A 16,662-nucleotide genomic window follows, 5' to 3' on the forward strand; every position below is an offset into this window, starting at 1 on the left:
GACAGGGTTGACGAGAGAAAAGTAGAAAACATGAAAAGAACTTGGAAGCTCAATAAAAGAGGAAACAAGAAGTAATTGAACTAGAACAAAAAATAGCAAGAAAATTTAAAATAAAACTGAAAAGTATCAATAGAAACTATAAATTTTAAAAGAAAACTAAAGTACTTGAGATAAAAGCTTTCAAGTAGAAAGAAAATTTTGAAATAAGATAATTAAAAACACAAAAAAATGATGATAGAACCAAAATTCTCACCATAAAATTTGAACCCCCAAACGACAATACAACAATACAAAGATAGCAGAAAAAAAAGAAAATTCAAAACAAGTATAAAAATACAACACTAAACTAGAAAACAGAAAAGAAAAAAAGGAAACAAAAAAATCAAGCACAATCAAAAACTTTAAAAAGATAGAACAACATCTTTCAAGCCAAATACAACGTATGAAAACCTCAAAAGAAACAAACAAATCTCAAGTGAAAAAATGAACTGGAAACTTGACATTTAAATTAAAAACAAAACTTTAAAAAACGAGTTAAAACTAGGCATCAGAAAAATCGTTAAAACTAGGCTATAAAAGAAAAACAAACAGTAAGAAAACATAAAAATTAAAACCTTAAAAACGAAATAAAAAATAGTAAACATAACTTGAAAACAAAGAAAAAAAATAGAAAACCAAGAAACACTAATAAAGTAAAAACTTGAATCAGAATAACTCAAAAGAAAACAAGATAACAAAAAAAATCTCAAAAGAAAACTAAAAAATAAACCTCAAAAGAAAACTAAAAAAATAAATCTCAAATGAAAACCAAAAAAAAATCTCAAAAAAATACTTAAAAAATAAATCTCAAAAGAAAACAAAAAAGAAGAAATTGAAAAATCTAAACAAAAAAACAGAAACTGCAAAAAAAACTATAAAAATTGCTAAATTTATTTCTTAGTAAAAAAACAACAAAAACAAACTAGAAAACTTGTTAAAAACTAAAAGCCTCAAGAGAAAACTTGAGAACAGTAGAAAACTGCAAAAACTAAAAAAAAAACAGAAACTCGAAAAACAAAGTTTAAAAGTACGAGTATTTTATGAGAAAGCTTGAAAATTAAGAAACAAAAATACAAAGAAACAGAACAGAAAATACAACTCATAACTTGGAAACTATGTCTCAACAAAAAAAAAGATGAATCATTACAGAAAACTTAAAAACAAATAACGATAATACATGGGATAGAATAACTCAAGAGGAGACTAGATAACTCAAGATAAAATAAGAAAACTAAAAAACTAGTACCTTCGAAAAAAAAATGAGAAAAGTCAAGAAATCATAAGACAATACTTGATAACAAAAACCTAACAAAAAACTGCAATGAAAGTTTAGAAAGTAAAAAAATACAAATGAAAAACGCGATAGCAAACAATTGAAAAGAAATTAGACTTCTCAAAATAGAATACAAAACACAAAAAAGCAGAAGAAACCTAGAAAACTACATTGAAATCTTTAAATTGCAAAACACCAAAAGAGAAAATGGAAAAATCTTACAGAAGAAAAGAAGGTAAACTAAAAAAGTTACGTAAAAATCAGATAACCTAAAAGCAAACTAGAAATTATTAAAAAAAACTTAAAAAATATAGTAAACTGGAGAAGTAACTAAAAAACAGAAAAAGAACACTACTTCACTCAAGAGATTACTAGAACAATCAACTTGGGTGGAAACTAAAAGAAAACTTTCAAATATCAAATGATGACTAGAAACTGCATGAAAGCTAAACAGACAAAAACTTTAGAAACGCAATAGAAAAAAAAGAAGACTGAAGAGAAACTAGAAATCTCAAAATAGACCTAAAACACACAAGACGAAACAAGAAAAATAACTGGAATACTGATAATCACAAAAAAACACAAAAACACCAAAACAGGAAATATAAAAACCTTAGAACAGAAGAACATGCTAGAAAACATGCTAAAAAACTCAAGATAAAATAATCAAACTCGAAAGATAACTAGAAAACTTTAAAACATAAACTAGTCCACTGCAGATCAAACTAGAAAACTTTAAAAAACACAACAAAACTCAGGAACACATTATAATGAAAAAGGAAATACATAAAAACTTGAGTTGAACCTAGAAATATGAGAAGCAAACAGAAAAATCCAAGAGCAAACTAAAAAAATCGATAAGAAAACTAGATAACTGCACAGAAAACAATAACACTTAGGTGAAAACTAGAAAAATAAAAACATTTCTCAAAAGAACACAAGACAGTCAGGAAACAGAACTAAACCAGATAACAAAATAGAATAATTATAATCAAAGAAAAGACACAAGATGAAAGATGAAAGATGAAAGATGAAAGATGAAAGATGAATGATGAAAGATGAAAGATGAAAGATGAAAGATGAAAGATGAAAGATGAAAGATGAAAGATGAAAGATGAAAGATGAAAGATGAAAGATGAAAGATGAAAGATGAAAGATGAAAGATGAAAGATGAAAGATGAAAGATGAAAGATGAAAGATGAAAGATGAAAGATGAAAGATGAAAGATGAAAGATGAAAGATGAAAGATGAAAGATGAAAGATGAAAGATGAAAGATGAAAGATGAAAGATGAAAGATGAAAGATGAAAGATGAAAGATGAAAGATGAAAGATGAAAGATGAAATACTGAAGAGCGAAGAGTGACGAGTTACAAGAAAAGTGAAAATAAATTTAAATTTGAAAATTCAAGTTTAAAGAATGAAGATTGAAAAGTGAAGATTTAAAATTAAAGATTGAAAATTGAAAATTGAAGATTGAAAAATGAAGATTGAAAATTGAAAATTGAAGATTAAAAAAAATTATTGATTTCATTTAATTTGAAAAGAGTGTAGAGTAAAGATTCAAAAGTGAAGAGTGCAGCATGAAGAGTGAAGAATGAAGAGTGAAGAATGAAGAGTGAAGAGTGAAGAATGAAGAGTGAAGAATAGGGTGACAAGAAAAATTGAAAATTTCGGAAAATCGCAAGAGATAACCCCTGGATCGATTCTTTAGGCAAAAACAAGTAACTGTACCAATTTTGAGCCAAATCGGTTAAGGCTAAGGGGTCGCTTTCATCGTTGAAGTTTATATGGGGGAAATCGCAAAAATTTATGGGGTCTCGCCCAAAAATGTCCAAGTGTGAGATTCTTGTAGGAAATTTCATTACCTACAACTTTGTAGAAGGGTGCAAGACGGTCCGAGTTGATCCTGATGAGTTATTAGCAATGCTATGAAAAGAAATCGGCTTATATACTTGAAAGTATACAAGGGGTATATAGGAAGTATGTAAGAAAATATTTTTTTCTAGAAAAATCACCAAAAATCAGGATCAACTCGGATCGTTTTGCACCCTTCGACAAAGTTGTAGGGAATTAAATTTCCTACAAGAATTTCACACTTGGACAATTTTGGGCGAGACCTGCGCCACCTAGCAGAAAATTACTTAAACGATGTTTTTCCCCATACATTTTCGTGGTTTTCCCCATATAAACTTCAACGATGAAAAACGACCCCTTAGCCTTAACCGATTTGGCTCAAAATTGGCACAGATACTTATTTTTGCATTAGGAATCGAGTCAGAGGGTATCTCTGATGACGATTTTTTTATTGTCACCCTAGTGAAGAATGAAGATTGAAGAATGAAGAGTGAAGAGTGAAGAGTGAAGAGTGAAGAGTGAAGAGTGAAGAGTGAAGAGTGAAGAGTGAAGAGTGAAGAGTGAAGAGTGAAGAGTGAAGAGCGAAGAGTGAAGAGTGAAGAGTGAAGAGTGAAGAGTGAAGAGTGAAGAGTGAAGAGTGAAGAGTGAAGAGTGAAGAGTGAAGAGTGAAGAGTAATGAGTGAAGAGTGAAGATTGAAGATTGAAGATTGAAGAGTGACGAGTGACGAGAGAAGTGTGTAGATTGAAGATTGAGAGGTTTAGTTTTTTCATCTTCTAAATTTCCTTCCTTCTAGTTTGGCAACCCTGTCCCTCGCGCCACCACGATGCGGCAAGATAGTGTGGTTTTAGTACCTTCAGCTTGACACAAACGCTGATTTAAACCCATCGAACACGATAGCGGCGCCGTACTCTGTGAGCTTATCCGGGGATGTCATGTCCGGGGTCGTCTTCATGCAGATTCGTGTGCAAAGGACACACACACGAAATCTCCTTGCCAGGTTCTCCGTGCCATTAGCAAACACAGAGCGAAAAGGTCGAACCTTTGTGGATGATGCACTTAGCTTAGCAGGGGATCCAGCCACGGTTGAGTCACGGTGGATTTAGTGGGATTTAACTAAATTTAATGTGACAATTTTGTTTTTTAGCAGTCAACAAAAAATAAATTTAAAAAATGGATCAACATTTTCAAATTTTGCAAACCCACCGTGCCGACCCGTTGAACAACACTCGCAAGAGGGTTAGTTTTGATCGGAACCGAGCTAGAACGGATACCAATATTGGATCATCCTTGCTTCACCGAAACGGATTTCAGACCTGCGGGAAAACGGGGCTTTTGGCTCTTTGAACAGCGTAAAACGAACTTCAAATCCTTGTGCGAGGAGGATGCATCTGTTGAAGAAGTGTTGTGCAAATGTGAGCCAGTTTGGGACAAAGTGATTCCGCCTCAGGTGATGAGTGAGTTGCCTTACTAGGGAATGATTGTAAGAGCTTCGTGGAAGAGTAATTGATTGATTGATTGGGTTTGGAAGTTTATCAAGATTAAATCTAGGATCAGTCAAGCTTCTGATTTAAGGTTGACTTTGTTTTAGATTTAGAGAATGAATAAAGAGTAAAGAGCAATCTAGTTTCCTAGATCCTACATTTTCCAGTTCAACTTCCAAGCTTAATTCACAGAATTTCGTAACGCTTTTAAAGCGACTTCCCCATCATAAATTCCAGCTGCAGATCCACGCCCGATAGCCGGAAATGAACACGCAAGGAAGAAAATTTTCTTTTTCCTCCCCGAAAAACCACCCAGCCAATTGCAGCATCTGCTGGACCAAATGAGGAAGACCACATCTCGAACTCCACTCTGCTCGCTCGAGCTTGACAGCCGACACCAGGAACTCTCAATTACCACTGATTTTTATCGCCCCATCCTCGTCCATATCAGTCGTCCAAATTGGAAATCCATGGGGAGGTCGGGGAGAGGAACTTGAGAACGCAAAGGACACACTGCCCAGACTTCTATCTCTTCGGAGGAGACTTACTCTGTGGCCCTTATTGGTATTCCAGCAGGATTTCCACTGCGCGTTATCTATTGGAGCTTTTGCCGGAGGAAGAATTTTCGTCGTCGGCGTTGGTTTCGTGTGAAATTCTATAATCCCAGTTACAGAGGGGAGGGCAGAAGATATGGTGGAGGAAAAAACCATTTGGAAGGAAAATGTTCGATTGCACCAGGCGAGTGTTTTTGTGCTCCGGTTTTTGGCGAACCGAACTTTCATCAATTTGCGGAGGGGGACGGGGAAAGTGTCCCTTGCAGCACTGTCCTGATGGACTGGGTTTCATATCGAGTGTTTTCAATCTTCTTTTCGCCAGAAGTTGGGAAGAGAAAAGAAATATCCTGAAGATTAGTTTTTTTTTTTTTTTGTTTGGCTTTGAAATACAATGTTATAAAAACAATCTTTTAAAAATTAATTTCTTCTCAAAAACACTCTTTTTAGCTCTTTTCGAAAGAAAATATTTTTCAAAATACTCAAAAAGACCACAAAATGTCACGTAAACAGTACCAGTTCCAGTACCATAAGTGCTATGCAACTTTCTGAATTACTTTCTCTCTTTCTCTCTTTCTCTCTTTCTCTCTTTCTCTCTTTCTCTCTTTCTCTCTTTCTCTCTTTCTCTCTTTCTCTCTTTCTCTCTTTCTCTTATTTTTTCATAATTTCTCTAAATTTTCTAAAAAAAAATCTATTTTCAATCTTCAATCTTGATCCATCTGATCCATCTGATCAACTTTGGCTGTGTTTTTTAATAACGTGTCCTATATTTCAAGTAAAATTGAGTATGCAGTAATTTTTTTTCTCTCAATCTCTCTAAATTTCACTAAATTTCTCTTGATTTCTCTTAATTTCTCTTAATTTCTCTTAATTTCTAATAATTTCTCTTAATTTCTCTTAATTTCTCTTAATTTCTCTTAATTTCCCTTAATTTCTCTTAATTTCTCTAAATTTGTATTAATTTCTCTTAATTTCTCTTAATTTCCCTTAATTTCTCTTAATTTCTCTAAATTTGTATTAATATCTCTTTATTTCTCTTAATTTCGCTTAATTTCTCTTAATTTCTCTGAATTTCTCTTAATTACTCTTAATTTCTCTTAATTTCTATGTGAATACATACTTTAGGGCTTGGAAAAAGATCAGTATATGTTACTTTTTTTAATGCCAGTTTATGTTATGATTACTTTACCAATAAGTATCAGAATGAACTAGGATTTAAACCCTGCAAATCATTTTTTCAAGAAGATCTTCCAGACAGATTCTGTTTTAAAAAAAAGTAATATTACCTAAAAAGCTGTGTCAATTTCTTTTTAAAGGTCCAATAAACCAAATTTTCAGTTTTTTGCTTTTTGAGTGTTTTTAATACCCCTGACTCAAGGCGGTTTCAAAAACATCCAAAAAGCAAAAACTAAAAATTTTGTTTTTGAACTTTTTCAAAAAAAAAACTCCAGATATGCTTTTTTAATTTAAAATTTTTCCAAATTATTTTGAAAACAATACAATCTAAATTTCTGAAAGTCACATTCAATTCACAACCGAAAAGTACGTAACTTTTTTATAAAATGCATCGGTTGCCAATTTTACCCATTTGAGGGTTAATTTTAGTTTAGAAAAGGCAAATAATTGTTTTTTTTTTTTCTAATAGTGTCCATGTTAGATTCAAAGAGCTGTGAAAATTCTCTAAAATTTTCAATTTTTGAGTTAGATTATCAGATAAATAGTTGTAAAAACTGGATTTCTCTGCAATTATTGATCAGAATACAAATATTAAAAAATCGATGTGAAATTTTCCAATCATACGAATACAAATATTTTCAAATTTTCAAAAACAAGCCTAACATTTCGAATGGACCAAAATATATGTTATCAGCGCTTTTGAAATGCTGAATATTCTTGATTATTTTTGAAAATATGGTTCTTCAAGAATTCGAAAAATTTCACAAAGATTTTATTTTTAAACATTCAAAGCCGACCTAATTGTTGCCAAGGACTGGTCAATTAGACAAATTTTGTCTGTAGAATTTCAAATCATTTCAGTGCTCTATCTTAATGACTATTTATCCAATTTTCTGAGTCCAGAGTCCAGAGCTCCTTTAGATCAGATAATTTGATTGTAAATCAATAAATCAAACAATTTTAATTTCGACCATATTCCGATATTTTCCAAAAATCACAAAACTAAAATCAACATTTTCTAGCGTGATTTTTTTTCAGAATGTGCATGATTGAAAACAAATCTCTTGACGCCGTAAATGAGAAACGAACAATAACATTTTTGTTATCATCGATTAATTGGTTGATAGCTTCAAAAACTTCTAACTCTGAAACTCGTTTTATTCGTTCCATCTGCTATATCTCCATCGCAACAGTCATCACCCAAAGCGAAACTCATCCGCCCAAGGCTCCCAAGTCGTCATCTCGTCTATCGCAAATCACCTCAAAGTCGTAAAAACAATCTCCGAAAAAAAACCCATCCTGAAAGACCAAACAGATAAGTCATCTCTCTGTTTCTCTGGGTCGCCCTCTTCAGTTTTACGTCCACCACCGAAACCGATAGGTCCCAGACAGAGTGGCTGCCAAAAAAAAGGTCCACCAACACCCACGTGGCAAAAGTTGAAAATTTGCAAAATCCACCTGCGATATCGTCACGACGACCAGACCAAGAGTAGAAGAGCGGCCCGTAATTGAAATTAGTCCTTCACTCTTTTTTTTATTTTTTTGCTTGGAAATTCCCTTCAGGGAAGTTCTGGCATCGGTCCAGGAATGTGACGGAGTCTGAGAGTGCAGTGTGTGCCAGGGTTCGGGAACCATAAGTCAACCTCCTCCGCCCGAAATTTGGACCAGCAAATAGCCAATTATTCTAATCCTATCAGCATGGCCAACGGTATCTCAGGGATGTGAGGAAGGACGACGACGATTTCCGCTCGTTAGCGGATTTAGCGCCCCCGGAAGCTGCTTATGTCTCTGTTTTTTTTCGCGTTGGCATACGAAAACAGTGGCATTTTCCTGTTTCGGTGTGTGTGATGTAATAATCTCATTTTCTTGTTTGTAGGGGAGTAATGCAAACAGTTAGGGAATGACGTCAAGTTGGTGTACTTATTTATAATTTATTGACGTATCAATTTGGTGCTGGATTTAGTTCAAAGTTGAAAAAAAAATGTGTAGTTTTTTCAGCAAAAATAACATTTGAGCAATTCTCTACCATAACCGGAAATGGATTTTATTTGAATTTTTTTATATGGCTCAAACTTTGTGGGGGCCTTCCCTATGACCAAAGAAGCTATTTTGTGTCATTGGTTCACCCATACAAGTCTCCATACAATTTTGGAAGCTGTCCATACAAAAACGGTACGTACATTTTCAAATAGCTGTAACTTTTGAGTGAATTTTCTGATCAATTTGGTGACTTCAGCAAAGTTGTAGGTATTGTTGTGGACTATTGAGAAAAAAATAGGTACACGGAAAAAAAATCCCGATTTTTTAATTAAATTTTTTTTCATAAAATTCAACTTCCCAAAACAAGTTTTTTTTATTTTTGAGAATGTTTTATATGTTTTAGGGGACCAGAACCCACAACTTGTGAGCCATGAAGAAGTATGGTTAAACAATCTGCTGCCGAGTTATGCACTTTTGAAAAAAATAGTGATGAAAAAAAAATAAAAATTTTTAATGTAAAATTGAATTTCCAATCGAAAAGTACTTTACAGATTTTTTGATAAAGGGCTCTGTTTTCTAGATATAGCCACCGAAAGTTTGATTTTAGCGAAACATTTGCAGTAAATCAAGACTAACATTTCAAAAGGGCCAAACATTCAATATTACGCCCTTTTAAGGCTGTGGAAGGCATCATTCCCGATCGGCCCTCTGGCGGCCATGTTTGTTCTAGAAAAACATTCAAATCTTGATTAAGAATGTTTCAATCAAAAAATGGTTTTCTTCGTGTTGTTTGTATAAGCATTTTACATATCGTGATTATATTTTCATTTAAATTTACTATGTCTGGACATTATATTCAGAACCATCATTGACAGTCATAGCCTTGGAGTGAAAGACACCTTCTGAAAGCATCAATTTTCCTGTTTTTAAACCTTTGCATGGCAATATCTTAGCAACTAAAAGTCGTATCAACAAAGTTCTTAAATGCAAAATATAGAGAATTTTCTCAGCTTTTCAAAAATATTTTTTCAACAGTGGGCAAACATGTGCACTAATTTTAAAAAATGAAGAACTGGGACTATTTTCAAAAAAGTCACCTAAAAATGGCTATAACTTCAAAACATGGCACATTATCAAAATTTCACTTAAGTACTTTTTGATTGCAAACATTTTTTAATCCGGCTTAAGCTGCTGCTTTCGGTAAGCCCAAAGAAGCCATTTTGCATCATTAGTTTGTCCAGCCAGATAATTTTCCATGCAAATTTGGCAGCTGTCCGTACCAAAATGATATATGAAGTGTGCAAGAAAAAATGCAAATTTGAAAATTACCATCTCCGATTCTGCTCAAGTTTGGCAGAGCTGTTGAGACTATCAAAACATGCAAAAATCCCGAATTTCATCCAAATCGGACCATCCCCTCCATTTTTGTACCCTCCCAAAAAATCAACTTTTTGGCGATTTTTTAGCGAAACCCCTATCTTCAAACGACGATAACTCAGGAACCACAAATCTTAGAGAGTCAGTCTTAGACTCAATTTTGAAGGAAATTGGACGTAGAATCCATTTCCTTGATCAAAATTAGGATTAATCATGCTTCACGAGAGTTTTATTCATGTTAATTCATAATTTTTAACACGATAATGTATCGTACACTTTTTCTTAAGTGTTACTTACAAGATCAATTTCAATTTTTTGCTAGCTCAGCGGGAATTCCATTCTGCCCTGTATTGCGCGTCGTTCTTGCTCTGTCCTGTGGGCTAGCACATAAATTCACCGTATACTATTTTTTTTAATTTAAGATTAATACAGCAGTTTCCTACCATTTTTGCCTAATTTGCTAATGACTAATTGGGATGAAATCTTATTTCAATGAATGACCAGGTAGCAGTTATTGATCAGCGCGCCCCAGTGCTTCTAGTATATGCGGCGAGTGTAGCTAATTTAGGTAATCTCAAATACTTAACGGTACACATCAACCATCGCTTTTGCACCCAGATTTCTGTTACAGACATTTTAGTATCTTCAAAAATACGGGAACTATCGATATGATTTTTTATTCATCCCCTAAATTACAGTCTTCAAAGTTATTTACAATAAAGTTTGACCATTTTGACAATCAGATTCTTTCAGGATTGGGTCCGTAAGTTTGAAAAATTTGGAATAAGAAGACAACAACTTCTTCGGTTGCTGTGCACCCTTAAAACTTAAAAAAATCGATATCTCTGGAACGAAACATATTCCTTTCTGTCGATAAGTGATTCTTATGTAAAATTGGCCGGGGAATACGATGGTGAGGTCAAATTTAAAAAATAAATAGGGCTGTTTTGAGATACGGCCATTTAAAGTTTTCAATTGCGCAATATAGGTAGAAAAAATTTTTTAAGCAAGAGGATTTCTGGAAAGTATAAAACTGAAAAATGTAAGAAAATCACAAAGATTAATCGGATTTATTATCTGATTAAGATCAAATTAAGTGGTGTTGATTTCGACACCGTTCGAACAATTATCTTTTTTTGTCAATGATTTTGAAATCTTGGAAGACGATACAACTGCTGTCCACATGTTTTATCAGAAGTATATGGTTTTGTTTTTGAAATTAAATGTACCAGAATTGAAAAAAAGTCATCAATTATTCCGATGAAACTGGCTCACAACATAAAAATCGGTTCAATATGGTCATGCTCAATCTTTCAAACCGGAAGGCAGATTTTGGGGTTTATTGCTGAATGGCACTATTTTGCTACCGCACATGGCAAAAGCTCTAGAACAGGGGTGACCAAAGTATGGCCCGCGGGCCAAACGTGGTCCGCGAGGTGATTTTTTGTGGCCCGCGGGCCCATTTTGAACGATAATGTAAAATGGCCCTCTGGCACATCGTAAGTTATTTTATAAATCCTAAAAATATTTTGTGTTGTGTTGAATTGTGTTCAAAAATCTATCTTATTTAAACAATGTAGGTAAAAAGCTTAAATGCGATTGAAAAGAGTAAATTTTGTGAAAACATTCATCAAACATTTTTGGAAATGAGTTATAGAACTTTCTTTCGAATTTAATCAAACTTATTTTGCACTTAGAAACCTTCCACCTCGTGGTTTAAATTCGTAACGTGTAGGTTACGAACAAGAGTACCTAATATCTGATAAGGGCAGAATGAAATTTATTTAAATTTTATTGAAATTGGAGAAATATTTTTTGAAAAATCCCTTAGCAACGAGTTTTCATTAAAGTTGCAGTTTATTTAAAATAAAAATACACACTATTACAAAAAAAACGGAATCGACGTAACACCTTATAATGTGGCCCTCTTAAACCTTGCGGTTTCGTCAACGGATCCACAGGCGTGTATCGTTCTTTTTGCGACAAGACTCCGCCTCCCGGGTCTCCTAAGTGTGAAGGTATGGGCACGGGGAGAGGGCACCGAATACCTATATTTACACTTAGATTTTTTTCTACATTTTTCTATTTTTTTCTACTATTACAAAGTTTGTGTCAATCCTTCTAAAATATATTTCAAAAATTGATAAAAAATTCTATCAAAATACAAATGCATTAAACTGAATACCTTTTAATTTTCCTAACATTTGTGAAATCACGATTGTATTCAGTCAACAATACTTTATTGATTTCAATTATTGCTGAGGCACGAAGAATGCAATAGAAAGCAGATAAAAATATTTGCGTTGCTATTATTTCTGCTTTTATTAAAATTTTATCGATTGATGGAAGCTTTTTCTACAAAACTAATATTTGAATGATGAAAATGATCTTAAAATACCTGAAATTCCAACCAACCAACAGATGATTTTTTCAAGTTTTGTACAAAAATCTCATTTGGCCCGCAAGCTCATGAGAGATTCAGATTTGGCCCTTCATCCAAAAACTTTGAGCACCCCTGCTCTAGAACCCATGAGAATTATTTCATCTACTACATCCAGCTCTACATTTGTTCTTGCTTCAAATAAAAGAAATAATTTGGTAAAGTGGGAAGAAATGAGGAATTAGAGAAAATATGAAAACAATAGAAAAATGTTATTTTTTTTAATTGTGTTGTAAAAACGTTGTAGCATTTGCAAATAAATATTAAAAGTTCAAATTTTACCTAATATGGTTCAATGACACTGAGATCAGGAAAAACAGTGCATTCAAAATTACCCAATAAATATTCCTTTAAAAAATAGATTGTTCAAGGTATTGATTATCTCAAATACGTATAAAATTATAAAAATAATTCATCTTACAGAACACCAGGTAGTAAGTATTGATTAGCGCGTCCGAGTGCTTCTAGCAGATGCGGCGAGTGTAGCTAATTTAGGTAATCTCAAATACTTAAAACTTAAAAATTCGATATCTCTGGAACGAAACATATTCCTTTCTGTCGATAAGTGATTCTTATGTAAAATTGGCCGGGGAATACGATGGTGAGGTCAAATTTAAAAAATAAATAGGGCTGTTTTGAGATACGGCCATTTAAAGTTTTCAATTGCGCAATACAGGTAGAAAAAATATTTTAATCCTAATTTTGATCACGGAAATGGATTCTACGTCCAATTTCCTTCAAAATTGAGTCTAAGACCGACTCTCTAAGATTTGTGGTTCCTGAGTTATCGTTGTTTGAAGATAGGGGTTTCGCTCAAAAATCGCCAAAAAGTCGATTTTTTGGTAGGGTACAAAAATGGAGGGGGTGGTCCGATTAGGATGAAATTCGGGATTTTTGCATGTTTTGATAGTCTCAACAGCTCTGCCATATTTGAGCAGAATCGGAGATGGTAATTTTCAAGTGCCGTTCCGCTTCAGATGGAATGACCCATATGAAAATTCTAAACTCTGTATCTTTTGAAGGATTTTTTTTTTGATCGATTTGGTGTCTTCGGCAAAGTTCTAGGTATGGATAAGGACTACACTGAAAAAAAATATGCACGGTAAACATTTTTTGGTGATTTTTAATTTTACTTTTTGTCACTAAAACTTGATTTGCAAAAAAACACATTTTTTTTTTATTTTCTGATATGTTTTAGGGGACACCAAATGCCAACTTTTCAGAAAATTTCTAGAGTGGGCAAAAAATTTTTGACCTAGTTATGAATTATTGAATAATACTGATTTTTAAAAAAATCGAAATATTGGTCGCAAAAATGTTTCATCTTCATTTTTCGATGTAAAATCAAATTTGCAATCAAAAAGTACTTTACTGAAATTTTGATAAAGTGCACCGTTTTCAAGTTAAATCCATTTTTAGGTGACTTTTTTGAAAATAGTCGCAGTTATTTCATTTTTTAATTAGTGCCCATGTTTGCCCACTTTAAAAACAAATATTTTTATATTTATTTATACGCCCCTTAGTTGCTGAGATATTGCCATGCATTGATTTTAAAACAGAAAAATTGTTTTTTTTAGTCTCACCCAAACAACCCACCATTTTCTAACGTCGATATCTCAGCAACTAATGGTCCGATTTTCAATGTTAAAATGTGAAACATTCGTAAAATTTTTCGATCTTTTCGAAAAAAATAATTTCAAATTTTTTGAATCAAACATTTCAAAATGGCGTAATATTGAATGTTGAGCATAAGACGTTTTCATAAAAACCCCTGCAAGGATTTTTAGAATTAGAATTTAAAGTCAAACTTTAGTCTTAAGCGAATCCATAAAGGGGAAACATCTCTTCTAATTTTTATTAAATGTTACTGCCAGGCCAAAAACGTTAAACTTTTAAATTGAAAGCAGATAAAAATCCAAACCAAAACCACAAACAAACCACAAGGGTCATTTGAGTTAGTGATAAAAATCGTGTATAAAAGGCGTCTGCTGCGCTCAGATAATAATTACTTCGTCCAAACTCATAGCAGCTGAAGTGAGTGTTCTTGGAGGCGCACCATCATGGGAACCAAACCGTGGCTGAGTTTAGCTGCACTGCTGTAAGTAACCCTTAGTTATTGCTTATGTTATGTAGTAGTTTATCTAATGTATTAATTGACATTTTTTTAATAATAGGTTCGTAGCAAACCAAATCAACGGATGGTATATCTTCTCTTACAAAAATGGATTGTATAAAGGTCATGCTGAAGTATTGAATGATGTTGATCTGGGTGGCTTGAGCTTAAATTTATCAGGTATTGATGAGGTGCACTTTAGTGCTCCGAATTTCAGTACACTAACACTAGAAATGCAATCATGGTTGATCAACGTGGAGAAATTTTGTCTACAAAGTGTAAATGTTTCAACTGTTCATGTAGATGCACATTTCGTATATTTCTTAATTGAAGGTGGCCCAACAAGCACTGTGGTAATCGACCCAAGCAGCAATTATGAAACAGAACAATTTAGAGTAAGTCGTGGACAGTTAAACGAACTTCCTAAAAATTTACTGGCGATGAAAAAGTTGAAAATGATGGATTTCAAAAATAATCAGATAGAAATTGTCAACATGGAGGACTTTTCCGGTTTGAAATTTCTTGAAGAAATATGTTTATCGCAAAATAGAATAAAGGAGATGAGCGCATTTCCGGTAGTTCTACCAGGATTGGAACGATTTGACATAAGCAATAACCAGCTTAAAGTTTTGAACATTGCTAGCTGGGAAGCGTCGCGTCTGAAACTATTGTCTTTTGAAAAAAATCAACTCGAAACAGTTAATATGTCACACTTTAACAGATTCCCCAATCTTGAAACAATTAACTTGGCTAGAAACAGAATCATAGAGATATCATCTGATCCAGTAGAACTCCCAGAATTAACAGAATTTGACGTTAGCTTCAATCGACTAAACGAAATCAGTTTCGAACATTGGAATACTTCTTCTGTGAAGCAAGTCCGCATCGCTGTGAACCGATTGACAACGGCACATGGCTTACCTAAGGTATTTCCAGCTTTGCAGCAAGTATCACTTGTTTCGAATCCTTTCAACTGTGACTGGCTTGATACAACGCAAGACGAACTGAAAAGTCGCAATGTTGAAATTCAAGAATCATCTATGGTAACGTGTGACAAGTCGGTAACACTATTGGAAGATTTTAAAAAGATCGTTAAGGAGTTGCAATCGCAGGTAGAACTTTTAAAACCTTCCTCAAACCAAAATGGACCCACTCCGAGCGGAGCTGAAAATCAGAAGCAATTTGAACGTCAAATTTGGCGAATGGAGCAAAAGTTGGAATCGTTCGATAAAATGAGCAGTTCAATTGCTAGAATTTTGTTGGGCGGTGTTAACCGAAAAAACGTCAACTAAGTCTAAGTAAACAATGTAACTAGTATAAGGCAAATAAAAAAAATCATTCAAAACGCAAATTAAACTTTTATCACTTTACAAAATATCACCCTCCTGAATCAATCTGCCAAGCAATGAATAAACATTCCCCCCCACAGAAGTCTTCAAATCTCGAGCGGAAAAAAAAGTGTTAAGCCTTTCTTTCGTGTCTCGGAGCCGGGACTCGAGCCCCGAAATTCGTTTTCTATGCAAATCAAGTCACACACCTCTCTCCACCCTCGGGGGAGTTGCTTCTTCCTTTTAAGGTGAAAGCTTGTGTGTACAATTCAAGTCATCGAGTGTAATAAAAATTCACTGAATTTTGAATAAATCAAACATGCTTTCTTCTATAATGTTTGACTGTTTGGTGAGCGCTTGAATTGAGCAGCCGCAAGTGGCGTGCACTCGCACGTTGGATTATGATTTTTTTAAAGATTTTCTGCATGCATAAAGTTTGAAGAGAAAAAGTTGAAATGTTTTACTATGTTTCAAGTAAACTGATTACTTTTTATTCAAAACCAACACTAAATCTTCTAAGAGTAAAGACAATTTAAAATATTTAAATAACAACGTTAATTAAAAAACTAGAAAATTAAAAGCAAAATAGCAAAAAGAGTCCAATCTAAAATTTAAAAAAAAAAAACAGGAAAAACACACAGTTGAAAATAAAAAAAACACATATAGAGCAATTCCAGCTCAAATCAGGAATTTTTCTGGTACTTTTGTAGCCGACCCTCTCCGATTTCAATGAAACTTTGTAGACATGTTATCCTAGGCCTATATAAGCCATTTTTATGCATATGGAGCAAATAGTACTCGAGAATAACATTTGAGAAGGGCGTTAGGTATTTAAATATTTTTGTATTCTGTAATTTAAAAATTACTGTATCTCGAAGCCGTTGCGTCGTATCAAAAAGTGGCCAAAGACAAACTTGTAGGAAATTGGACGGGCTTTCTGAAAAATACACTGAAACAAAATACACGCCACATCTATGAGATTTTTTGATTTTTAAGTCTAAAACTTAAATTTGAAGGTGATGTCACGATTTTTTTTCGTTCAAAATTT

At 33.5% G+C, this 16,662-nt stretch overlaps 2 protein-coding genes across 3 annotated transcripts in view; one reads left to right on the forward strand and one right to left on the reverse strand.

The window, feature by feature from the left end:
* The window catches only part of LOC6054789 (atypical protein kinase C), a 352,606-nt gene that overhangs the window by 319,698 nt on the left and 16,246 nt on the right, over positions 1-16,662 (reverse strand). The gene's annotated exons all lie outside the window — the stretch shown is intronic.
* LOC6054436 (leucine-rich repeat protein soc-2 homolog) lies at positions 14,184-15,637 on the forward strand. The gene is made up of 2 exons (XM_038254614.1): positions 14,184-14,271; positions 14,348-15,637. Exons 1-2 carry the CDS (start codon positions 14,234-14,236, stop codon positions 15,576-15,578), a joined length of 1,269 nt encoding a protein of 422 aa, XP_038110542.1. The 5' UTR covers positions 14,184-14,233; the 3' UTR covers positions 15,579-15,637.

Source organism: Culex quinquefasciatus, chromosome 2 (assembly GCF_015732765.1).
Source record: "Culex quinquefasciatus strain JHB chromosome 2, VPISU_Cqui_1.0_pri_paternal, whole genome shotgun sequence".
Classification (NCBI taxonomy): domain Eukaryota; kingdom Metazoa; phylum Arthropoda; class Insecta; order Diptera; family Culicidae; genus Culex; species Culex quinquefasciatus.

Coding starts and splice junctions, on each gene's coding strand:
- LOC6054436 (XM_038254614.1), top strand. CDS start 14,234: ATGGGAACCAAACCGTGGCTGAGTTTAGCTGCACTGCT. Junction 14,272..14,347: donor CTGAGTTTAGCTGCACTGCT/GTAAGTAACCCT, acceptor TTTTAATAATAG/GTTCGTAGCAAACCAAATCA.